This window comes from Thermochaetoides thermophila (genome assembly GCF_000221225.1).
Source record: "Thermochaetoides thermophila DSM 1495 unplaced genomic scaffold scf7180000011821, whole genome shotgun sequence".
Classification (NCBI taxonomy): Eukaryota; Fungi; Ascomycota; class Sordariomycetes; order Sordariales; family Chaetomiaceae; genus Thermochaetoides; species Thermochaetoides thermophila.
Genome location: NW_006383037.1, coordinates 133341 through 159503, shown reverse-complemented (window position 1 = coordinate 159503; position 26163 = coordinate 133341). Strand labels below are relative to the sequence as shown.

Sequence of the window (26163 nt, the reverse complement as noted above, 5' to 3'; positions counted from 1 at the left end):
AACCTCAGAGATTGACTATCCCAGGACACCATCGGAACTAAATATATGTTCATCAGAACTCATCAACCTTGTGAAAACCGGTTGGGACTTCAGACAAAGACTACCCGAACTCAATGAAACTATTAACATTCAACTTCTGTCTTCTATCAAGGTCACCAACTCCGGGCGAAGGGCGCTATCTCTTCCGTAAAAACCAAAATATTTGGCATTCGTCAAGTTCACCAAGGTCTTCACAAGAGTCAGAGAATAAGATAACGCTCTGAGTTCACGCAGAGCCCCGCATCCGTGAAAGGAATCTCATCATCAGCAAAAACACTACTGGATATTGGCAAATCCTCATTGCCAACTTCAGCAAAAATCCACACATTCACAAAAGCAGGGCTCAACTTTGGCAAGCTTCACTACAGATTGAGCCATCGTCTTCCTAAAGAGTTCTGCAATAAACCAAACATCCACAAACGTCGTCCTTACCTTCACCGAGCTTCACCAACTCCGAGAAGAACCAATTGTGGCTCCTCAATTTTGGAAAGAACCACTCCTGATCGGATTGTCATTTCGTCAAACTTTTTATGGCACTTGAATATCGACCAAAGCGGCCCTCAACTTCAACAGCCTTTGCAGACTCCAACAGGTTACTGATCACAGCCTCAGAAAAGGAAGTCTGGTCACATCAACTCTTTGTCTAAGAAGTTTTTGAAAAAGGAATTGTACCCACAACAAAAAGCGCTGCTGATTTGATCAGCCCCTCTTGAAAAAGTTCGACGATAACCACCCATCAGTGACAATAGGTCGAATTCAGCGAAGTGCACGGATCTCCACAAGAAAGAGCTGTGACTGCACAAACACCTTGCTGATCAGATCACTACTTCTTGAAAAGATTCGGCGAAAATACCCACATTGAAAGTTAACTTCAACGAGTCGCAGGAGAGGGAGAAGGTGACGGGGGTTCTACAAAAGCCAGGCAGTGAAGGTATTGTCATCTTGAAGGTCTTTGACTTCAGCCATCCAGCCAAGTATGTGAGGGGGAGAAGCATCAAACATCCAAGGGCCAAGACTAACACTAGCAGGCAGACATTCCCTTGGGGGACAGATCCTGAGCCTATTCAGTGCTCCAAGATCGGACTCATCCTTAACCTTCTCATCATCATCACCTCACCATCAGTCAGCGCCTGCTGGTTCCATTGTGACATCGGTGAACATCAATACTGATCAGAATAACACTCCCTTTAACATTTCATCGAGATATACCAACATCAGCAAGAGGGTGTCGTGGCTGCAGTGAGAGGGGATTGCGGCCTTAGCGAGGAACACTACAGATCAGATCAAAACCTCCTGAGAGACTGCAGCAGAAACTCCTAGATTAGCGATATCAATAGCCAACTTCAGAGAAAAGGGGGATTGCGAATTTAGCAAACATCACAACTGATTGGATTGAAACCTCTTGAACGACTTCACCAAAAACCCCACATCACCGAAAGCAGAGATTAACTTCAGCGAGAAAGAAGCACCACTTCAAGGATTGGGGCTTACCACTGGAGCGAAAAACACGATATACCAGATCGCGCAACAACGAAAACAAAGGTTGACTTCTGCAGGAAAAGATTCGTGACGTTAGGGTTTGGAGCTTACAACTTCAGTGAAAACCACGGCATACCAGATCAAACCCCTTCGAAAAACTTCAGCCAAAAGCCACACTTCAGTGGAAACAAAGGTCGACTCTGGCGAGACAAATCGCAACTTCAGCAATTAGGGCTTGTGATTTCAGTGTCAAGCACGATATTTTGGATCAAACTTTCCCGAGATACTCCAGCAAAAGTGTTATTTGGGCCAAACTCCCAGGGAACAGCACTGTAAATTGACGACAATTTCCAGGATTCACAACGACAGCGTGAATGCCTTCGCTTTCAGTGTCCTGTGGCACTCTGACAGGGGAAGAATTGTCACTTCAGCAATAAAGTTTGGCTCTCCGATCAAGCGTTCACGAACGATACTCTAAATTTGACGAAAAGTCCCATAGCTCACAACTTCAATCGGAGCCTCTTTGTCTTCGATACCAGTGCTGATTCGACAAAAAACCAACCACACCTTCGACAAATAATAGCATTGCCCATCCGATTAAACTCTGGGAAATGCCATAAGGTCAGCGAAAATTTTCCAACCTTGGCGAGAAGTAACACAACCCGCAACGTCACTAATATCACCTAAATTCCCACGATTCCAACTCGACAAGAGTTTTCACAACTTCAGCAAAAAGCACTGTTTTTTAACCAAACACCTAGAAAAAAGGTCTAGAGGCTCGGCGCAATCTCATTTGATTAGGTGATCTGGTATACTCAACATAAGCGAGAGTACACTCTGCTTCAGCGACACTCTCCGACAATATTAGCAAGTATAGCCTCTCCTCGATTGAGTGTACTCAGAAACGACACATAAACGTAGCGTCGTCAAGTTCGACCAGTTTTGGTGGAAAGCGGTACTCAGCGACAGGCTGTTTATCCAGACCTGGACACCCAAATACTACGACAGTCTGATGGCTCGCATTGCCTAGCACCCTGCTGTCTGCCATCATCATTGGCCCCTTTTCTGTTTAGTTTAGCACTTAGTATTCCAACGGTCATCAGCCATGGGCAAGGACTTCGATGAGTATGATGACTTTTCAGACGAGGAGCTCCTCGTGGCCCTTACTCAGGCTGTTGATGCCGCAGCCGAGGCCGCACTAACTGGGAATGAAACGAGGGGTAACTCCAGCAACCCTCTAGCAGTCCAACCTCCTCCAAGCCAGTTCTCTAGAAGGACGAGTCCTCCCCGACCGGTCAGTCAGTTCAGTCAGCCTGTCCAGCCCAGGAAACCAGGTCAGTTCAGTCAATTTACCCAGCCCGCTCAGTCTGGGCAAGCCGGACAGCCCAGCCAGTTTAGTCAGTTCAACCAAACTGCGCAAACGAAACAAGGAGGCATCAGTCAGTTTAGCAGAGGTCCCGCTCGTACGCTCAGTAACACCTCGAATCGAAGTTATCAGAGCAACCCTACTTCCAAATCTCCTACCACCTCACCTGAACGACCCCGTCAGCCTGCCGCTCCCCGCACGCTTCAACGGCATCCATCACACACCCAAACTTACCGACAAACAACACTTTTTGGAGGCACCTTGCGGGAGGATCCAGGTCGAATCACAGCATCACAGACACTTAACAATCGCCCGTATCTGGCCGACCTGCCTCTTGAACCGCCTACGCACCATAAGCTGAACGAAAGCGAGCTTGGGAAGTGGGTATATCCCCTGAACCTCGGCCCTATTCGCGATTACCAGTTCAGCATCGTCAAAAATGCCCTCTTCCACAACACTCTAGTCGCTCTTCCGACAGGCCTCGGCAAAACCTTCATCGCAGCCACAGTTATGTTGAACTTCTTTCGCTGGACGAAAGATGCCAAGATCGTCTTTGCGGCCCCGACCAAGCCCCTGGTCTCTCAGCAGGTCGAGGCTTGCCTTAATGTTGCTGGCATTCCGAGGTCACAGACCACGCTGCTTACGGGTGAGACGAGCCCGAGCCTTCGGAGAGAGGAGTGGGAGACTAAGCGACTCTTTTTCATGACTCCCCAAACTCTGATGAACGATCTCTCCATTGGATCGGCCGATCCAAAGAGCATCGTTCTCCTGGTCATCGACGAAGCCCATCGTGCGACTGGCGACTATGCCTACGTCAAGGTCATCGAGTTCATGCGGCGTTTCAACAAGAGCTTTCGAGTTCTTGCGTTGACGGCTACTCCTGGTTCGACCGTTGAAGGGGTTCAGGAAGTCATTGACAACCTTTGTATCTCGCATGTGGAGATCAGGACCGAGGAGTCGATAGACATCCGTCAGTATGTTCACTCACGCAACATTGAGACGGTTACCTTCGACCCTTCCGACGAGATGGAAGAGGTGAAGAGTCTGTTCTCCAAAGCGCTCAAGCCCCTGGTGGACAAGTTGAGTTCGCAAAACATCTACTACGGCAGAGACCCCATGAGCCTGACAACTTATGGCTTACTCAAGTCCAGGAATGAGTGGTTGGCTGGACCAGGGAGACATGCCAACCAGGGCCTCAAATTCATGATAATGAGCGTCTTTGGCATTCTCCAAAGCGTCGCTCATTCCATCAAGCTGCTCAATTTCCACGGAATTAAGCCCTTCTACTATGCTATGGCCGAATTCCGTTCTACAGAGGAGGCCAAGGGAGAGAGAGGTTCAAAACTCAAGCGGCAACTCCTCAATGATGAGAGTTTCCAGAAGATGATGACCATGATCGAGAAGTGGATGAAGCTCAAGGACTTCCATGGTCACCCGAAGCTGACATATCTCTGTCAGGTCCTTGTCAACCATTTTGCTGATGCGGGAGAAGGGTCTAACACTAGGGCCATTGTCTTCGCCGAGTATCGCGATAGTGCCGAGGAGATTGTTCGTTTACTGAACACGCAGCCCATGGTCAGTGCCACCGTGTTTGTTGGGCAGGCTGATTCCAAGAGAAGCGAGGGTATGAAGCAGAAGCAACAGATCGAAACGATCGAGAAGTTCAAGTCGGGACAGTTCAATGTGCTTGTTGCCACATCCATTGGCGAAGAGGGCCTTGATATCGGTCAGGTCGACTTGATTATCTGCTATGATGCCTCGTCTTCACCGATCCGCATGCTCCAACGCATGGGTCGTACCGGCAGAAAGAGGGCGGGCAACATCGTATTGCTGCTCATGAAGGGCAAGGAGGAAGAGAAGTTTGCGGAGGCCAAGGACAATTACCAAAAGATGCAGCAGCTCATTTGCGATGGTGCTAGCTTTACTTTCCGTCATGAACTATCTGCGCGAATTATCCCGCGCGACATCAAACCGGAAGTCGACAAGCGCCATATTGACATCCCGATCGAAAACACCCAAGACAAGTCGCTTCCCGAGCCGAAGAAGACCCCTCTTAGGGGAAAAAAGAAGCCGCTTAAAAAGAAATTCCACATGCCCGACGGTGTGATCACCGGCTTTATCAAGGCCTCCGAGTTTGGCCAGCATAGTGGCAAGAATCAAGCTGGCAATGCCCCCAAAGAGCCGTCCGAACTCGAAGAGCTCGCCGATATCCCCAGGTTGGACAGAGTTTTCCTGGATAAAGACAAGATAAATCAGCTCAACCGACGCTACAAGACGCTTCCACGTGGCCAGAATGGCAAGACCGAGGAGATTGATGCCTCGACGCTTACCGCCTCTCCTATGGCTCTCGTGGCACTCACTCGCACCTCCAAGATCAAGCACAGCGATCTAACAAAGCGCTGCGTCCAGCTCTTCCAGAAGCTCAAAGAACGCCGCGAGAAGAGCTGGGCCTATGAAGACCCTTGCCCTGACTTCGACCCAAAGGACTGGCAGAAACTTCCTATGACCCCGTACGCCGATGATACCGATGGCGGCCAAGATGTTGACGACCATGACGAGTCATCGAAGAAGAGCCCTACTCGTCCGAGACAGACAAAGCGAGGCCGCGTGCCCAGCAGTGGTGCGAGTAGTCCCGCCGGCAAGGTCACCAAGAAACGCCGTATTGACCACAACTGGCTGGATGATTGCGCCAAGGTAGTTGACGACGATGACGAAGAAGCCGCCGCCTCAGCCACGACCACACCAGCCCATGGGCGTGGTCATAATGGGAAAGGCGGCAGAACCCCAAGCAGTATCCGTGGCCGTATCAAGCGTGTGGGCGACCACCTCGAGGACATCGGTGATGACTGCACGCGTACGAGCGACATGGCGGAGACGGATGGTTCTGACAGCGGCGGGGACTTGGCAGACTTTATTGTCGACGATGATGTGCCATCGTCTGCGCTGCGCGTGAGGTCGTCTGGTGATGAGGATGGGTTCTCATCGTCTTTGCCCGCGTCGTCGGGGTTGAGTTTGAGGTTGGGTAAGCAGGAGAAGGATGAGGTTGAAGAGAAGCCGTTCTGGGAGCCGACCAAGTTTGACCCGACGCAGGATTCGGGCTCGGATGATGAGATGCCTGATTTGGATCAGATTGTGGAGTCGGCTAAGAAGGAGAAACAGAAGCAGAAGGAGGATAAGGGGGAATGGAAGGAAAAGGCGACATCCCGCGTTGCGAGGACAAGAACTACGACCAGGAATGGTGGGGATGAGGAGAATGAGGATGAAGAGCCGCGCCCGTCGCCGAGGAAGCCCTTGGGGAAGAGAAGGAAGCAGATATTGACGGATAGTGAGGATGACGAGTGAGTGTTGAGCAGGATTATGGTGGGACGACGGCGCGAAGGAGTTGAACATAGAGGCAGGACCTACCTAATTACTTAGTCTAGGCAATACTTCCTACCTGATTAATGACTTTCTGGCTATTGCATTGGACACGTGGGCTTTAGAAGGAGGTTCAGTATGTGACCCAAATTACCTGGGCATCACTCTCAAGATTGGCTCCAACTGGGCATTTTAGATCAATTCTCTGTTTATTCCTGAGACAACCCATAAACAATGGTTTGGTTTTTTGTTTTGTTGTGAAAGACATCAATTGAACTGTTCAGTCACAAAGCGCGTTCACTGTTCCAATATCTTGCTTCTCTGCAGCGACAAGACCTATTATGATGTCCATAGCCATCTACAGCCAAATCACAGACTTGAATCAAAAGGAACCTCAATCTACATAAAGTCCATCTCAAGCCCAGTTGGTGGGAAGTTCAATCTTTATCTCAATCTCAATAACAGTAATCTGACGATTCCCAGCCTGATAAACCTGTCCCTCAACAGCCTGCAATTTCTCTAACTTCCACTCCCGAATCATGCAGTTTCCATTATTTCTGAAGCTGGCTGTGACTCCGATACATGAGCTCACTTGACCAGACGGCACTTGAGAGTCAAGGGTGTATTTGCGACAGTCGTATCGCTGTTGCTCCTAGTCCGACTGTTGAGGGACCCGCCCTCAGCACCCTGTTTCTGTCTTAATTTCTCACCTTTATCTTTTCGACCATGGCTCTCACGACGATCTGTATCGTACCGCTCTCTCCCTATTCACACATCCATCCCACTTTAGGTCAGTCTCCCACATTTCTTCCATGTGATGACTGCTGTCTTGCGCTTACTCCTTTCTTTCTGAAGAGTATTGAGTGTGTCTTCCTTCTGTACCTCACTGCTGGGCCTTGTCATGACTGGCGTGCTCGAGTGACTCCGGGCTTCTAAATGCAGCAGCTAAGCCAGACCGCGTCATTGCTCTATAAGCATTTTGGTCGAGTCCCTTTCCGGATGCAATTACAAGATCGCAATGCAGCTGTTGGCTGACTCGGACGCATTTGCGCAGAGAGGTGTGTTTCGTGAAACCAAGCGTCGAACTAGTTGGTTACCACTATTGCTCATGGATGGTTTTCTGTGCATACCGTCAGATGTAGGAACGAGGCTGCTATTAAACTGACTAGCAGAGCTTGGTGTTATTGCAATTGCTGGCAAGGTAAGTCGGACTATCACTGCCACTAGTTGTGGATTGCTATGCGGACCGTCCGGTCGACGATCTAAATCGCGATATAGAGCATTATTAGAACGCCCCTTGATCGGCGATTTTCGATCCCAGTCCTCTAGGAAGCCCTTGTCCATTAGTTTGATACCAACGGGGGAAGCTGGGTTTGGGGGGCTGACTCATCGCGATGAGAGAGTTGCTTTGGCGGTAATTTTGAACTCAATTATTAGTTGGACTTTTGGCAAAAACTCCGATATCAGTCTTTTGGATTATGTCAAAGGTCCCTTCTCTGGCTTGCCGGCCATCGACGAGATATTGGGACCTATCATGATTCCAAAGTTTAAGTGCTTAACAGAAGGGAGTCCGGAATACTTCGTGTGTTGCAGATCTCTTTTTAAGAATTTTCATGTTGCATGTTTACTTTGGACGTGAGATGCGTGGTAACTTCCCTCGGTCGATCACCAGCATCGTTGCTGAAGCTGAACATTCAAAAAAAGTTCCCCTTGGTCCCTGTTCTTGACTGCCTAGGTAGGTAACTTCAAATTGACAAATGCGATAACTGTGGGTTACTACGATGGCAGGACTAGTACTAGTTCTGGTCCTCAATTGCCACCACCCCGAGCCCTCGTCCAGCAGGCCGGGTTCTCGTTGGGTCTGGTGATAGAGAGAAACCATTCTTATTGCACTACAAACTCTTTTCTTGCAACTCTCTAGGAGGTTTCTTTAGCTTATGCCGCCCGGACAAAGGAGTCCCATACAACTGGCTGATTGAGACCAATGAACCGTTTAGCCGATTGTGCCCCAGTCCTACATCAATGTTCACGTTAGTTGAAAGCCTTCTTTAATTGCTTTATCCAAAACAGTTGGGCCATGGCGAGCAAGTTATAATCAAGAAGACCCTCAGCCGGAAGTAGGAAGTGGATGGCATGGCTGCTTGCCATCCTCCTTCCTGCTGAGCAGTGCCACGATCAAACGGTGTCTTGTGTTCCTGGACCCGGGTTGGACCCAGGGCAGGGAAATCCATGTCCTTCTGGCGTGGAGGAAGATGATTTGGGAGGGCTAGTTCTTGGTTGTGTTGATCGTCACTAATAAGACAGGTCGCTGGTAGGTAAAATCGATCGTCAAATGATAATCATCTTCCAATACTACCCTTTGATAGTCCATAGTCTGGTGTTTATTGGCATTAGCATGCGTGGTTGCCACCCAAGATACAGCTCATAAAGACAAAAGACGCGTATGTCAGTTACTGAATTGGGAGGAAGAGAGCTGCCATATCCTGTTCCTGATCACTTTTCTGCAACCGTCTGGAGCTTTCCAGGCGGTACAATCTGGCCATTCTGTCCTTGTTTGGGATCGAGTCACGTCACCCTTCTGTTTATGCGCCTAGAATCTGTCCCTGCTAAGACAAGCCTTCGTCTCAAGGGTCAAAAAAAGAAGCCTGAAGAAAACTCAGGTGCCTGAGAGGACACGTAAGGAAGAGTGCAGGGGAATGAGGGGTTCACCACTAATTTCTGCGGGGTTTGGGCGCTCAATATCTGCGGCCACGTAACGCAATCAACTTGCATTCACAGCGACTCTGAGGCTCCCGAGTTCTCTGCCATCCCATTCGCTCATCTGCTCATAGGGCTGAAAACTACGGACCCATAACCCGGATTTAACGCATGCTGGTAAGCCTATGCCGTTCCGTACGACGTGGCCTCTGCCCGATCATTTCCTTGGTTAAGGATTTGATGAAGCTCTTTCCAAGAGGGGATGTAAGTTACGAAGCCCTGAAGGACTGTCATACGTAGATCGGTGACTAGCCCTACGAAGCGGGAGGAAGCGGAATGCTTGAGTCTGTTCTGCTGCAAGGTGCATGCAACGATCATCAACGCAACGGTCAGCCGCGCCGCTGTCATGGGGAGAGTCACCAGTCGGAAACAGACTCGGCCAGGGTTGGTTGGTTGAGATGTAGCTGACCGGGGAGAGTCAGGGACAACTGTTCATACATGTCGTACGTGGTACTAGTCTGAGTCCGTTTTCTCATTGTTTTCTCCCTGAATCCCGCCTCTTTGGAATGTTGGGAACCGCAATAGATTCGCATGAGTCTGAGTTGCTATTTCACCACGCTGTCAGGTTGCTGACCTGGAAATACGTTCCGGGCCGCAACGCGGCGTTTGACTGTTCCATGACCGTTTCTCCAGCTACCAGTAACCCGGGCCCGATACGTACTTGCAAGTTTAGAGATAGAACCGACGCGGCGCTGGAGCCGAATGAAAGTGGCCGGTTTTCGATGATACCGGCCGACACAACTGCTTTGTTTGCTCTACCTTATTCCGATTTTCATGCCTGTATTTGTCCGTTGGCGTTCTGTATTTGCCGTTCGAACATCTCGATCCGAACTGGTGTGCTTTGATCGTAGCGTGTAGATCCGTGGTGGTGGCTGTGCTCCCCTCTCCCAGGTCGGAAAACGGTGTTGCTGTCCATTTCCAACAGTTGTGGTTCCCTCGCGACTTGGCAAATACACATCATTACACGTAACTTACACCTGCTTCCGACACCTGATATGCATACTCCGAACCTAACCCTAACCGCTAACCAGAGCCCTAACCACTAACCCTACCGCCAGGTAACCAAGCATTTTGGAGTGCTTTCTTGGGTGGTTGTCGTGATGTTGAAGTTTATATGATTGTGCATGGTACCGCAAATGACGTTGTGTGACCTTTTTTTTTGCCTTGGTGGGGCGGAGGTGGATCGCTAAACACTGGAACTTGATAGCTAGGCCCCGGAATACACAACAATTTCAAGCACAGTAACAGGCAGGGAGCCGGGTGTCTGGGTACTGAGGGCATGATTACCCGGTTATCAAGCTTGGAAGGTGTCTATCAACGTCAAACCTGCAAATCTCCTTTGTCTACACAAACAACGCCCCTTATCATAATTATCAGTTTTTATAACAGCACTTCTTCATGCACACTAGAAAGATGAGTAACCTTACGCACATCTAGGAGAATGTTTGAGCTGCTGAGCCACAAGAGCCCGCCGAGATCCAGCCGAACTTTCCCTGTGGTTGCGGTGGGGTCTCGGAACGATGCAGTTTTTGGACTCGCGGTGGTCGTTGATTGCCCACACAGCCAAGCCTCCTCTGAGCACCTCCATAGTCACGTTGGTTTCCGGCAAAGAAACTGCAGAACTCCGCAGAATAATGATGGATGATTGGCGTGCCATCCTAACGATTGCAGTTTACTTTCATCAAGGACCTGATGCGCAGCTCTTTCGCAGGAAATCAAGCGGCCATTGCGGTTGCAACATGGTGAGGAAGAAATCGGGCAGCTCGATCCTATGGAGGGGGTACCTGACAAGGGGAACACGGTTCCTTTCTTTGTTAACTCGAGACTGAAATTGGGCGAAAAGCCGCAGGCCTGCAGCTATGCATCCGACGTCACTTCTTAACGCGCAGTTCGTCCCAGCGACTCCAACGACAAACGGCACCTGTCAAGAGTTGGGGTCCTGGGGCTGATTGGAGCTGGCGCAGGGGCCAAAACTGGAGGATCAACAAGCAGCCAATCATAACGTTTTTGGCCGAGCTGCGCCCGCCTTGGACCCACAAAACGACAGGGTACCGCGGCAGCACCCCTGTCGCCCAGCAGGCAGCAACGTTCAACAGCCCACCCGGCCGCATTTCTCATCATCCCGCCCAAGCCCACCGCGGCAGAGCTCCTTCTGTTCTTCTCGCGTCTGCTGGTCTTGGAGTTCTTCCTCTCTTCCCAGCACTTCTTGCATCGAGGCCAGAGGTAAACACCCCGGGCACTGCTGAGCTCAGCACGGGAACAAGTTCTTGAAATTTGTTCCTGTTTCGGCCTCTTTTGTCAGGCATTCTCTTTGTTTCGACTTGGTCCTCATCTCATTCATAACATATCGCGCTCATACCCACGCCGGCGTTCGTCCTCAAATCCACCCAACAGAAACCGTCGCGTCCTCGACACACCCGTACCCTTTCGCCAGAACCGGACACCAAAACGTCCCGGGCCTTTGGCGTTCACTTTGAATAGTGTGCTGGGCTTGGTAAGAAAATTTCCAATGGCCTTTACAAGGAATCGCCCTGCCCTATGCCACTCTTGACCCTCTATCCACTGGACTCTTTCCGCTTCTTCCACCTTCTCTGAGAATCTCGGTCTTTCGCACCTTTCCGATGCCCAGGAGCCGGTGCAGAAAGCTTCCTGCAGTCGGTGTCGCATGCCAATATGACTCACCCGCTCAGCGGCACTCAGCCCTACAATGAAGTCATTGACCTATTGATCTACCGACTGACTTGAGGACTTTACACAGTGTTCTCTCCTAATCTCGACTCACAAAGCCCCGGGGCTACCCCACGTCTTCCTTTCTACTAGCAACCATGTCGTCCAATCCGCGTAGGACACCGGTGACTCGTGCGGATTCGAGGGGGTTGACCCTCAAGACCAATGCGGTCCTCAAGAAGGGCGCGACCTTCCACTCTCCTACTACCCCCTCTGACTCTCCTGAACGTGTCTTCCGCCCTCCTCCACTTCCTAGTCGCTCGCACACGAATCTTGACGATGTCATCGACGCCCATCGCCGTCGCGTTGCTTTGACCATTGAGGACATTGACAAAGTCCTGTCCGGTCTTACCACCAAAGACGACTCGTCCCCTTCGGCCCTCAAGAGTCTGCGTGACGACAGCCTTCCTCTCCCCCGCGTGCTTTTGCATCATACTCTTGACGCCTATATGGGCAAGGAGCAGCCCGAGCGCCGTATCATCCGCCCTCGCTCCCCTCGCTCTTCTCGTCATCACGACTCGGACAGTGGCCTGGGCACTTCTGTTCCCTCGACCCCTGAAAAGGAAGCTGAGTTCAAGAAGTCGGTCAAAACCTCTGCAGTCACTCGGTCTGCGACCCGCACTGCCGCTGGTGCCTCTCTCCCTGGCCTCAGTGCTCGCGCAACCAACCGCATCTATGAGCATACTCTGAAGCCTCTTCTCGCCAAGTCTTTCTTCAAGGACTTCCATCCCTTGGTCCTTGAATGCCCGAAGAAGATTCGTGAGAAACAGATTGTTTGCCTGCGTGACGTTGAGAAGACCTTGCTTCTTGTGGCTCCGGTAAGTGAATTACCCCCTGAGATCTACGTGAGTGCCAATGCTTATCATGCTTTGTGGTTCAGGAGAGGGCCAAAACTGCTGGGCTCTATCTCGATTTCTGCCAGGCTACTATCCGATGCATCCAGGCGACGGTTGAATACCTCAGTGATCAGGAGCAGATCCGGCCAGGCGATGTGCCATACAGCAGTGGCTACTTCCTGGACCTGATTGCCCAAATCCACCGTTACGCACAACAGCTTGCTGAGGCCAAGGAGAAGGGTGACGAAGGCGACACGGATCTTGATGCGTATGTGACTTCTTCTTGTGTTCTCGATCATGTTCGTGCTAACGCAATGACCAGCACCGACGAGATTAAGCTCCACGGCGGCATTCACATCAACGGTCGCCCTGCTGAGCTTGTCCGTGTCAAGAAGAACGGCAAGATGATCTCGCTGGCCACCGGTGAGACTATTGAGAAGCTGGAGGAGGAGCCTAACCCATCGATTGGGTTCAAGCGCTCTGCCAGCCAAGAGCTGGCTGACGAGGAGGAAATCATGCGATCGATGGCTCGGCGCAAGAAGAACGCCAGCCCGGAGGAGCTCGCTCCCAAGAAGTGCCGTGTGCCTGGCTGCGGTAAAGAGTTCAAGCGCCCCTGCGACTTGACTAAGCATGAAAAGACCCACTCTCGTCCGTGGAAGTGCCCTGTCACCACATGCAAATACCATGAGTACGGCTGGCCGACCGAGAAGGAGATGGATCGTCACATCAACGACAAACACGCGGACAATCCGCCGATGTTCGAATGCTACTTCAAGCCGTGCCCGTACAAGTCGAAGCGTGAGTCCAATTGCAAGCAGCACATGGAGAAAGCTCACGGTTGGACCTACATCCGTACCAAGACCAACGGCAAAAAGTCCAATGCCAGCGTTGCCGGCAATAACAAGACCAATAGCTCCCCTCAGAACAGTTCTACTCAACCTACTCCCCAGCTCCAGAACATTCCCACTCCTCCAAGCGAGCCCACTCCCAGCGTGGCTAGCCCTGATGATTGGAGTCGCATCTATGGGAGCAATTTGGATTTCCCTACTTACGTGCCCAATGATGCCGATTTCACCATGATCCCACAAGAGCTTACGCTTGATCTGTCGCCAATTGACCACTCCACGCCGTTTGACAGCCCTACCCCGTTGGACAATCCTACTCCGTCTACCGATGCGGGTGTAGACTTCAACTCGGCCTACCAAGACATTCCAACCGACTTTACCCTCTTCGAGGACATATACAGCGCCCCGGTCCAATTGCCTACGCCTCCTCCTCTCGTTAATCTCTACAAGGAGCCGATCCCGCAGCTCGTTCCCTTCACTGGGGCTGATCTCTGCCATCCTCAACCGGTTCCAGAGCTTTCGCCTGTTGGGCAAGGGAGTGCCATGCTGTTTACTCCGAGCTCCCTAGCGGAGGTTGACGAGGGATTTGACGAGTGCAATGACATTGTAATGGGCAATGCAATAAATGGCGGCGATTTCATTCTCTTCCCTAACGGCGGAGCTCGAGTTTCAAAGCCCCTGTTCCCTGAGCCTCTCTTCGCGACGGCTGATGTCCCTAGCATCTCGGCTGGCTTCTCTCAGCCATCGTCCCAGGACGTCCTGAACGCCCTTGGCATGGAATGGTCCGTCCATGACTTTAACAACTACCTCCGGAATTAAGCGGGCCTTAGCTTGACAGGTGAAACAGTCATCATAGTGACTACGGTGGGACTAAATCATGACATTTACGAGACATAATGATTCTGGAATTGGCGATCTGGAATGGCGCGTTCTGCTGGGACCTGGTTCAGAATGGACCGTCTTGTATTTCTGGTGTTTTAAGTGTTTCTCTTCTTTCCCATCATATTCTCCTGAGGTTCACATATCGTGTATGAAAAATGAAACTGATCATGAACGACGGTGCTTGAGTCTTGGTCTGAATGGCAGAGGGCAGGTAGAGTAATTGAACTTACGGATAGTATACCAGCTAAAGTCCCTCACAATTACGATGACAAGTTCATCATTTGATGAGCACGTATCTTGTCCCACGCGTATCCCATGTCGCTTGTCCGAGCTGCTGTAATAATGACCCGCCGAACGGAGCGTCGCTGTTTGACTCTTCACCGAACCTTTCGGAGATCCATCCCAAGTGATTTGGTCCGTGCGCGGTCCCTTGTGGGGCTTGGAGCGGAGTCGGCTCAATTCGCTGCCCTACAACTTGTCAAAGCCCGACTTCGAAAAAAATTCCTTACTCTCTCCGATACATCCAGCCCGGCCGCAGCAGGCCTGGTGCCGCCGAACAGATGAGTTGCTGGATGTTGTTCGCCAACGGTTCCGTGACTGAAGTTGTGCTTGTTTCTTTCTTTCAAGCAAGCTATTTTCTGCTGAGCATTTTGTGCCGATATTCTGCTGTGCAGAGCTAAGCTTTTGCTAGACTACGTCGGACTCTTGCCCAACGGTACGTTCAATCTCTCACTCTACCACAACCACACATGAAAGCCGCCACATGATGATGTACGCAACGCCTTGTTGCAACCCTACACTTCGATTAAAATAGGAAGAGCCGTCTGAACTGGCCCCGGGCCTCCGCATCATCTTCTGGCTCCCTCCTCGCTGGGGGGTTGCTGAGGGTTGTATGCGCGCCCCTTTAGGCCGCAACAGTCGTGTCTGCTCTCTCTTCGGCCCTAGGTCTACATCTATTCCCGAGAAAATGGATAAACGCTTGCACCGTCATGTGCTTGCGGGATGGGCTTGGGTGTCCGGGAGAGGAGGCGGCGGCTGGCGGTGGGGTTGGTCGTGCTTATACTCTGGGTTTCTGATGGGGCTTTGGTTTTGAGCTATGTTTTATTGAGATATTGTTTATCCCGTCGTCATCGTCCTTCCTGACATATGTGGGAAGGCGTTTCCGGTGAGCAAGTTGCTGACTGGCGTGATTTAGGTTAATAGAAGATGAGGGCAATCGACTGAATCTGAGTCCTCCAAGGGCCAAAGGCCAGGGGTATGGCTCGGAGCGACCTGTACCATGGCTGGCAATAGGTGGTTGCGTCTCTGATGATGGAGATGCATTGCTTTGTTGTCCTTGACAGCATACTTCTGTCAAGATATGCCATGGTGCAGGACTGCGTGCATGCCTCTCAGATAGATTGCTTTAATTAACCAGTGGTTCTGAGCTCGATACAGTCCCATTTTCTTTTATTTCTGTGAACAAATCTCTCTGTTTCAATGTAATTCGTCACCTGTGTCACATCGAAGCCACCAGTTTGGACCCGATTATGACCGACATGCCACCCTCCTAATCCTGGTGGGGTGAGTCTACAACTTCTTATTCAAAGTGCCCCTTCCCACTCCAAAGACCGGTTCAAGAGCACGGGTCCCTGGGCATGTGGATAAGGATGCTTTGTTGAGGTTCCTCGTTGGCTCAAAGCCTGTCGTTTCTTGTTGAGCGCTGCACAGAGCCTGGGGTAGGCGTCAACCGACTATATAGTAGGGCTAATTCTTGGTCACAGGGGTGGCAATCCTCACTCTTGTGATTGTGTTGAGCGCGGTCCTCATCTGACGCGACCTGATAAGAGATGAATTTCCCGTTAGACTGCTTGTCTTGCTGCTTTCTCCTCTTCGCAAGGCACTTATCATCAAGACTAAGATCATACTGTGCACCCATTATGCTGCAGGATTGTCTCTCGAAACCGTCGCCATTGCCATAGACATCTCCATTATCCTCGCAATAGGACGAGCATATTAACCATCACTGTAATGCTCCCAGTGGTTTCTTTAAGACAAACAAGTGTACCTTCACTTCTACCCAAACGGAGAAATCACTTAGAGACGTTGGGTTTGCTGGTACTACCGCTATGAAAGCCTCGCCAAAGAGCGGGACATCTGGGAGTTTGGCGAACCCCACGACGAGTTCGATATCAGGCCGAAATGCGTTAACCCAGGAAGAGTACAAGCATCTTAAGGTTGACAAGCCAACCAGTTCTATGCACAGTAACTTGGAAGTGGGTGGAAACACTAGAAATCGACCAAAGAATGTCCTCAGTGCCATCGCCATGTTCCTCAATCGAATTATACCAGAGTACCAAAAGATGGATAGGAGGGGCGAGGGACCCTGTTCGAGATATGCAAAGACGATTTCCAAGAGTATTATGCTCTACCCAGGAACTGGGTCAACAACTCAGCCGATCAAAACCGACACCGTGAGGCTGTGAAACATCCCCCCTTTGAAGGAATACCTCATCATTTATGCTCCAGGAGAGCTTCATTCGTGTGCCAACTACCGACAGCTGAATGAAGATTTCTGCTGTTTCTCTCATGCTTCTGCAGTCCTGTTTACTGCAAGTGTAAACGCGTCTGAAAGACAATCGCCCGCTGACACCCCTTCTGCTGTAGCAATCTGACCCATCGTTGCATAGGAGGTTACTGTCGCATGTCGAGCAAACCTCTGGTTCATGGGAGCCCCATGATGACCGTTCACAGTCATGTGATAAGCAGTCACATAAGCAGCATTCGGTGGACTGGGTCTAGCTTCTTGAATTATATCATAAATCAACTCATCAGAGTGCTGCTGTTTTCTTGCCTTCGCAGCATCGCGGCCTAGTGCTTTAGGGTTTCCAGGGCCGGGGCCAGTTGTGTAGGCTCCACACAACCGTTAAATGGTGCCTACAACTGGAAATCAAACCTCACCAGGTAACCATGAACGATCACAGTGGGACTCCCCTCAGCCAGAGGTTGCTCGACATGCCGCATCTGGACCTTTCCAGCCAAGGAGAAAGTCACACCTCAATTGCAGAGACTGTTCAAGATTTCGAATGTTGGATATGGAAACAGTTTGGCATTACCGTCTGCGACATCTGCAGTGACAGAGACCCGGCACTGATTGCTCATCCCGGTGAGCAACTACGGTGATTCCACACTTAGGCACACAATGAAGGCATTGAACTTGAGCACCCGCCATTATACACGCATGATCCAAACAGTCTTATTGATAGCAGTGCTCGCGAAATCCAACAGCCAACATGACATTATGATGTGCTGAAGGAGTTAAAGGAGAAAGAGCACTGCGTAAGGGAGGGGACACTGGTGAGAAAGAAAGGCCTAATGAGCAAACTATCCACACCCTATATATTTGCTCATCTATCCACTGTCCTATAGATAGTTTTGCTCAACAAGGCTTACTTTCTTTTTACCGAGTGTTCCCTGTCCTACGTAGTGCTCGCTATCTTTCCAGGCCTAGAACGCGTTAACTCGCCCGCAACAATGGCTCAACGGCCCCACATCATGCAACACTGGGTCTGCTGCGCCTATGTGGGTGAGCACCGATGGGATACGGCCGAACATATTGTCGTCCGGCGCCCTGACCCTCCGTCCCCAAACACAGAGCATTCCAGGTGCTAACGGCGCCGCGGTACTTCGAGAGGCCTTCTCTGGAAGAGAAGCCCGTATACAGAAGATTGCGAGGACTGTGCTAAAGTGGCTTTTGCGTTCTGGGTGGAGGGGAGGATGATATCCCCGGGCCAGGGGAAGGATAAGCTTAGGCCTAGCAGCGGACTAGTTTTAGGCGTTTGTTCTTCATGGACGCGGAAGGGCGTTACGGCCTGGGTTTCATCCGTCCAGGAGGTTCGGTTTCACGTGGGCTTTCCTGGTGAGGTGGAAGGATAGGTTCAGAACTACCTTTCCTACATTACCTAGTGTAGGGTAGCTTCCTAGAGATAGCTGGCTAGAGTAAACGAGTTATCTCGATGTTGATATGCCTGCTACCACTTATGTGAAGTGTAATTCTCTATATCCATCCCCATGAAGCCTGGCTGCGGCTCTTGCCCAGTGAGGAGACATGGATACACCGGAAGGGAAACATCTGGCAGAGAATTGAGTGCTATATTCGAGATCGTACAGTACAAATTACACTCTGTGATCTTGCTAATCTCGATCCATTCGCATCAATGACAAAACATTTCACCGCCCTACCTCAACATCCCCCTCTAACTCTCAATTACCTCTTTCCATTCGATCCCCTTCTTTTCACCCCCTACTGTTTTAGAGGCTCCTTACTTCGCAAAATGCAAGTCATACCCCAACCATTTCCTCCTCAGCACCTGCTGCACCGACATGCCCGGATACCCGTACGTCAGCGGCAGGAAGAACCACCAGCTCCAGGCCACTAAGGCGAGGATCACCGCCGTGGCAATCCACGAGCCCATCAAGCTTTGGCCCGCAAACCGCTCGCGCGCAGTGATGTGTCTCTTCATGGCCACGCCACCCCTCTTGCCAGAGGAAGAGGACTTGGCCTGCTGAGCAGCAATCTCGTGCTCGGGAGCCTCGGGGCTGAAGATGAACTCGACCAAGGCGCCGGTGACGAGGGTTGAGGCGAGATGGGCGGGCAGGTAGTGGTGCAAGAAGAGCTGACGGCCCATGACGAAGAAGGGGAAGTAGTGAGTCGCCCATGCAAGGAAGAAGAAGCCGGTGGAGTTGTAGAGGCGAGAGCGGGTGCCTGCAGCAAGGTCAGCAACTGCTTATCTTAGGGATACAAAAAGAGTGGTGAACTTACGATGATCCAAAGCGTCAATGCCTCTCCTTAGCGAGAATTGATCGGCCAGCACGATCCCCACATAAATGGCCAGCACACTGCTGGCAATCCACCAACCTACCGGGTTGCCTAGGAAGTAGATCTGCTGCCTCGTCTCACTATTCGTCCAGAAGCTCACACCTCTAAGCAAGAAAGGCCACTGGTACGGCAACGAAGCATACGGATGGCTCGCCGTCAGCTGGTTATTATGCCAAAACATAGACCGCTGCAACTCGAACCACTTCCTCAGGAAAGGCAGCGTCTTGACCTTGCGCTCGGGCTTCTCACGACGCTTGTGGTCTGCGGGAAGTGACACAATGTCTTCGACCAACCAGACATTCGAGCTTGGAGCGATCTGCTTGTTGCCATTGATCTCTTGCTGGCGGTGGCCCCAGTCGGGAAGGGGCGTCGGATGTGTCCACATGGCGACTTTGCTGGGGTTGTGGATCAGCTTAAAGTGGCTGGAAATGCTCTTGAATTCCTGACCGGGCTTGCCGTGCTCGATGCGGACCTCGAAGAGAGTGTCGGCCGCGCGGTCGCCGTAGGCCTCGTTGAAGGAGACGGTGGTGAACTCCTGGTTGGTGGGGTAGTAGGGCGACGCGACGTCGTGAGACAGAAGGTAGGTATCAGTGCCGACGTGGCGCAGACGGACGAGATCGCGATGCTTGACGTGGCGGCCGAGCTTGGGCTCCTCAAAGGGACCAGCAGGGAGAATCTGCCACCAGTTGTTGGTGTCGTTGAAGGGGTAGCCGGTGACCTGCTGGCCCTGGCTAGAGACACGGCCGTCATCATAACGAAGAGGATAGCGGTCGGGATGGCTGTGCAGGTAGGCCTTAGTTTCCTTGTGCTTGATGGTGATGGTGTCCCAGTAGTCGATAGTGACAGCGTTGGCAAGCATGATGTTGTCGCTGAGGGTCTCCTGGAACTCAGGGGTCATGAAGTCATCGCCGGGACCGGAGCGGGTCAGGATGGAGAAGTGAACCTGGAACCAGAAGAGGTAGAACATGAATGGCATGAAGATCAGGCCGAACGCGCGAGCAGCAAAGTGCTTGCCGAACTGGGGAAGAGTGAGAGCACCCTTGGGGCGGTTGATGTTCAGGAGGTCCCAGAGATCAATGCAAACCGCCGAGCCGATGGTGATGAAGGCGAACAGACCAACATACTTGGTGGAGATGTCGCAGGAGAGGGCGAAGCCAGTCAGGATCAGCCACTTCCACCACTTCCTCGAGAAGGGCTCGTGGCGCAGCTTGTAGAACTTGATGTAGCAGAGCAAGCTGCACGCCATGGCGAAGACGAGGGTAGCGTCAAGTAGGATCAGCCGGGTCTGACCGATGTGGGCATTGTCCAGCAGAACCAGGCCAGAGGCCAGAATACAAGCCGGCAGGCTGTACCCAGACTCCCACATGATCAAGAAGACGACCGAGACTGTCAGGGAACCGAGAATCGCAGGCAGGGCGCGGAAGGCGACATAGGGCACCTTATTGATGACATAAGGATCGCCGATGTTATCAAAGTGGAAGTGACCATCATATCCAACCAGCCAGCCCATAAAGGCGAACAGCAGCTTGCCGAGCGGGGGGTGCACATCAAAGAAGTATGTCCTCTGGAGGTAGTATGAGGCGAACTGGGGAGGGTCAGCATGGCTCGCAGAGTGTGTAATAGCGCAGGATAGCAACCTTGCCGAAGTGGACCTCGTCGAAGACGACCTGATCGGGATGGCTGATGCCCCAGAAGCGGGTGAGGAAGGCCAGGGCAGTGATGATAGCGAAGGCAATCTTGTAGTCGCGCTCCGAGCCAGCAGGAGCCTTAGCTGCTGCAGCTTCTTTCACGAGTTTGTCCAGCTCGGCGTCCGAGGCAGCACCATCTTTTGACTCTTTTGTCTTTTTGGGAGTGGAAGCCACAATCCGTTGGCGCAAAGCGCCTTGAGGCGCTGGAGAGCCAGCCATGGCAGGTTTGGATCTGGAGGGGAGGGTGTTAGCTAGGTCGGGTTAGGATGGGGATACGAGAATATCATCAATTGGTGGAGACGAGCAGTCAAACATGGAGGAGATATGGTTCAAACTATCGGACTGTATCTACTCAATCAAGCACTTGAAAATCCCCAGGGATGGAAGGTCACACAAAGCAGGAGAGAAGATGGACACGGAGTCAAGCTCACTCACCTCAGCCAGATGCTCAGCAGATGACGTAGTAACTCCTCGAAATCACAAAGGAAAGAAAGGAAAGACACAGAGAAAGAGATGATTAACGACAGTCGAGAAGTAGAAGACGGTAATGTTCAAACAAACAATAGAGTGAAAATTGGGTATAGAATGGTGGTGATGTCGCGTCAGCGGCTGACGACGAAAGTTTGGGATGGGGACATGAACCCCCTTTAACACTGCATCTGGCTGCGACAAGGCTGACAGCCAACGTGTGAAGAAGCTTATGGCTCGGTCTTGGCTCCACTGCTTTTTTTCTGGCCACCTGTCGCAACCTAGATCCAGGAGTTGAGCTCGGGCCACGTTTGGCGCTCTGGTGTGGCGCCATGGGGCTGGTGGGGCGGCTTTGACCCCTGTTCCAGCTCGAGCTTCATGAAAGCCCCCGTCCCAGTTTAGATCCAATTTTTCATGTGCATTTCATCGTTGGATTTGATCTGGTCCCCAAAACCATCCTGATAAAGACTAAAGATACAGAGATTTTTCTGAATTACCACAAATCTACAAAATTAGAAGTTATAATTTCATCTATGTTCTACTGCTGAGCGTTTGGTGCTGCTCCAGAGAGTTACTATATATTTGGTACTTCTCCCTCATCCAGTAACGGAAGGCACAAAATGTCAACGCAGGATATGGAACTTGATGCTTTGAGGAAGATCCAGGGCACATGATTTTCAGGATGTCAATAGGTAGAGAACAGAAGAAATATCACAAGCAACAATGGGCGGACTATCACGAATATCAACTGTATAGCGTGACCGCACTAGGTAGAGCTACCTAAGGTCCTGCAACTGGCCAGCAGCCCGCCCCAGCCAAGCTTCAGCTCCTTTATAGGGGCGTGGGTCGCGGGGTCGAAGTCCCGACCCGCCTCTGTTGGACCCCTCCATCGAAGGGCCCCTCCTTTCCGCAATCCGAAGAACGGAGCAAGGCCAACAGGAGGTTAGCAGCGGAACCTGCATTGCAAAATCACGCCCGTGGAGAACCGGAGACCTGCGTTCCCCTTCTCCAGCTCGGGATTGCTGAGACTTCTCCATGTTTCCTGTGCTGGCTGTCACCACGACCAGGCGAGCTCTTCCTGTCTTTATCCGCTCCGCTCCAACAAAAGCCTTTGCCTTGAGTCTCAGTCGGAACGTTCGATTCAGCTCCAATATGTCTGCTACTCCGGTTTATACAAAGAACGCTGCTCCCCGTATGTACCATCCTAACTTGAGCTGCCCGGTGCCTGCTGGCGCTGGCTGCTCTTATGTTTTCATGTTTTGATATATGATCTATGGCTAACACCTCACAGCGGCTGGCCCTTACGTACGTCTTCCTAAGCTCTCCTCAACCCAATGATGTAAGGCTAGCCCAGTTGTGATACTCACGCCCTTCTAGTCCCAGGCCATCAAGACTCCTACTGCCATCTACTGCTCGGGTCAGATCCCCTGCGACCCTGAGGGCAACCTGATTGAGGGCACCATCCAGGAAAAGACTCGTCAGTGTATCAACAATCTGAAGGCTGTACTTGAGGAGGCCGGCTCGTCCCTCGAGAAGGTCGTCAAGGTCAACGTCTTCCTCGCGGATATGGGTGACTTTGCTGTGAGTGCCCCCTGTTTCAAGACCCAATTGGTTCATGAACGTTTTGCTAAATAGGGTTTCAGAGCATGAACGAAGAGTACGCCAAGTGGTTCACCCACAAGCCGGCGCGCAGCTGCGTCGCTGTTAAGCAGCTGCCCAAGGGTGTGGATGTTGAGATTGAGTGCATTGCTCTTCCTTGAAGGGAAGATACGGGCCCAATGGCTGTGTAGAGAATGGTAAATATCTCAATCAAAAAGTTCATCCATCTTCCAAGTAATCCGTTTCCAACTGCTGAGGTTTGTGATGCTGTTGTGGCGAGTGTTTGCGGGAGTCATCACAATCGGAAGCATCGGCATGACGGCGGGGCTCCACCGAGGCCACGACGAGGGAGGGTCTGGTCTCACACTAGTAGTGTTCTTTCCACGACTCATCGAGAAAGCATAAAATTCCAGGATCAAAAATTTTCTCGAAGACGTCAAATTTTGAGTATAAAATCGCCGTCGGAAGAATCCAACACGGTTGAGCAGGTGATGTTGCTCCCAGAGCTCGCAGCCGTTTATTGGCCGCCCACTCCAATGAGCCTTGAGTGAGGGGCTGTGTCACATCCCTGCTGACGACCACATCATCTGCCATCTCTCTTCAGGCTGCCAGGCTGTAGCTAGCCGCCCAATCCCTATGCCTGTCAGTTGACGGCGACGGAGTGCAATAATCGCTAAAGTTACTGCAAACGTACTGGACGTGCTTCATTCACGAGTCATGTCACCACCAGTAACCGTGGCTCCCAACCGGAGCGATACCCAAGAGAGCTTCACATCACGAATTTATAAGGTATAGCTCCCCATAATCTGTCCGACTCAGGTCACTGTCGGTTGTCCCATCCCCTCAGCAAAGAACAGTGGTTCTTGAAAAGAATCCAGGCAAGCTAACATCAAGCCAGTTCATCGAAAACCCGATAACCTTCATCACAACTCCCCTCTATTTCATCAGCTTCCTCATCTCCCTCGCCCTAGTTGACCTGCGCAACACCGCTCGTCGCGCGCACTATCATGGCGAGCAGAACCCTCCTCGTGTACCGAGCTGGTTGCATCGCGCCATCTTCTACCAGCCGTCTCGATCTACTACTACCGACCGAAATTCTTCAGGGGTTTCACCTGGGCAGAGACTCAAAGATGAGGCGCCCGCAAGGAAGAGAAGGGTAACTAGGGGCGGTTTGGATGATGATTACTATCATAGCCATCAGCGAAAGTTGCTGAGAATGGAAGCAGAAGAGGCGTTTGAGATGAGACGCTGGGTGATGATTGGGTTGATAGTGATCAGTTTGGGGCTGATGTGGATGAGTTGGAAGCTTGTGAGTTGGGGATTGGGGGCTGTTAAGGCTTTACTGCGGTCTTAATGATGAGAAACATTTGAAGGTTATCACAGGATTGGGCATACACTCATCTCATCTTCATGTCAAAAACAGAACGCCAGGCCCTCAACAGTACTCTACAACGAGCTCCCCTGTCCCTTCTCCTCCGAACAATCCTCCCGTCGCCAAACATATCTCATCTCCCAAACCCCCGTCCCAAATTCTTCGAACCACACTTCCTTTCCCTCCGGCCTAAAGCCTTCCCGTTCATACAACCTTCTCGCGGCTGTCAACTCCCTCATCGTCGACAACCTACACTCGCGAAACCCTTTTTCTCGCACAAACTCCATCGCCTTCCGAAGTAATGTTCTCCCGACACCCCGTCCGCGAACAGACTCATCGACGATGAAGCATCTTACGCGAGCCACGTCGGGTTGGCGTTCAATTTCGCCGTCGATGTAGATCACGCCCACGATCTCTCCTTCAACATTGTCTTGGCCAACACCAGCACCATTCCCTGGACTCGGAGAGGAAGCGTTAGGGGAGAGGACTGCCAACCACACCTCATTCACAGGTTGATCCAACCTCGTCAAAAGGTCTCCAATTCCAATTGCCAGCTTCGCTTCGAACAAACGACCCCAGCCTGTTAGAGAGTGGTAGAAGGCCAAATGCATGGAGAGCGTGCGGCCTAGGAGACCGGGACGGTAGCCGGTATGGATGGTGATGCGTTCTGAGAGTCTCTCAGGGGGACATTGGGATATGACTGTTGCTTTCTTCTCGCCAAAAGAAGGTTTGGCGGTGGGGTTAGGGGTTTTGCTAGCAGGTGCGGTTTGGATGGCGCCGGCGAGGGTGAGGAAGGGGCTCTTGGCTAAAGAATTGGACTGTTCTTCGGAGAGAACGCTTGTCGAGAGTCAACTTTACGAATGTTCTTTCTAACCTAAGATGTAACAGGGTGCTTTTACCTTCTTGTCATATTAAACTGTCTATGTAGGCTTAAGGATATACCTGTCTTCATCCAATATCGAGTTGACGAGTTGAAATTATCTGGGATGATTCTCCGCTTCCTGAAGAACTTAGTTTCAAAACCGACCCATTCCTCTTTTGTGAACAAATGTAACTCTGGAGAACTTCAATAAACTTTAATCCTAAAATAAGAACGTGCTCTTCTCTCCTTTTAGCTTGCTAAACTCTATCAGTTCCGGCACCATCTCCATGTCAACAATAAGGCGCCGTCCCACCCATTTCTCCTCCATGATTGGATCGCCAACTTGCTGCCAACAGCAGTCTTCCGAAGCCATCGCAACCACATCCCGATCGGTTCGGACCGCTCGGCGATCGGCTAGAAAAAAATTACTGTGATCCGGGTTTCGCATGAAACAATTGATTCGGCTGGCTCCATCTGCCCGTCCGTCCGTCTGCCGAGTTTATCCCGCCCGCTCAGACCGCTGCTCGTACTCTGTTTACACACAACATGACCGAAGCCGGGATCGCTCGCCGCTCGCTCAAACCCCGATTGGAAATCGTTGAGAGAGCATTTGGGGGGAGAGGGGGGGGGGGGAGAAAATCGCAGCTTCGATCGCTCGGTGCCAACCGATCAATTAGAGGAAACATCGCTTAGTGCTGTTTGAGAAGCTCTGAGCTCGATGCAGGTGATAAAAAGCGAATAGGTTCGCGACACCAAAACTGCAAATCCTTGCGGGGAGCATGATCCGGATTACGTCAGATCGCGTCAAGTCATTCAAGTGCATTATGGTACTGGAGGGTCGATGTACAGCCTCCTTGCCTGCCGATGCAGCGGAAAGAGGTCGAAGAAGAAGGAGGATGTCGTGGAAGATGACGGTGCATGGCAGAACCGAGCAGCAGTAGCATCGGTAGAGCTCTCGACGCTCTGGGCTCTTCCCAACGCTAGGAGGATGAAAGGATGGGTGAGATGTGGTGGTTAAATATCTAGCC

At 51.4% G+C, this 26163-nt stretch overlaps 4 protein-coding genes across 4 annotated transcripts; 3 read left to right on the top strand and 1 right to left on the bottom strand.

The window, feature by feature from the left end:
- Positions 1-2623: 2623 nt before the first annotated feature.
- CTHT_0059620 (ATP-dependent DNA helicase-like protein) lies at positions 2624-6226 on the top strand (the record flags this gene model as incomplete). Its single annotated transcript, XM_006696217.1, has 1 exon — positions 2624-6226. The coding sequence occupies one exon, from the start codon at positions 2624-2626 to the stop codon at positions 6224-6226; it is 3603 nt and encodes a 1200-aa protein (XP_006696280.1).
- Positions 6227-11823: 5597 nt separating this feature from the next.
- CTHT_0059610 (uncharacterized protein) lies at positions 11824-14225 on the top strand (the record flags this gene model as incomplete). The annotated part of the gene is made up of 3 exons (XM_006696216.1): positions 11824-12543; positions 12606-12829; positions 12884-14225. The coding sequence occupies 3 exons, from the start codon at positions 11824-11826 to the stop codon at positions 14223-14225; spliced, it is 2286 nt and encodes a 761-aa protein (XP_006696279.1).
- Positions 14226-18589: 4364 nt separating this feature from the next.
- Positions 18590-21053, bottom strand: CTHT_0059600 (uncharacterized protein; the record flags this gene model as incomplete). Its single annotated transcript, XM_006696215.1, has 3 exons — positions 18590-19032; positions 19090-20731; positions 20784-21053. The coding sequence occupies 3 exons, from the start codon at positions 21051-21053 to the stop codon at positions 18590-18592; spliced, it is 2355 nt and encodes a 784-aa protein (XP_006696278.1).
- A 1401-nt stretch (positions 21054-22454) lies between these two features.
- On the top strand, positions 22455-24255 carry CTHT_0059590 (uncharacterized protein; the record flags this gene model as incomplete). Its single annotated transcript, XM_006696214.1, has 5 exons — positions 22455-22494; positions 22594-22607; positions 22680-22883; positions 22946-23026; positions 23800-24255. 5 exons carry the CDS (start codon positions 22455-22457, stop codon positions 24253-24255), a joined length of 795 nt encoding a protein of 264 aa, XP_006696277.1.
- Positions 24256-26163: the final 1908 nt, after the last annotated feature.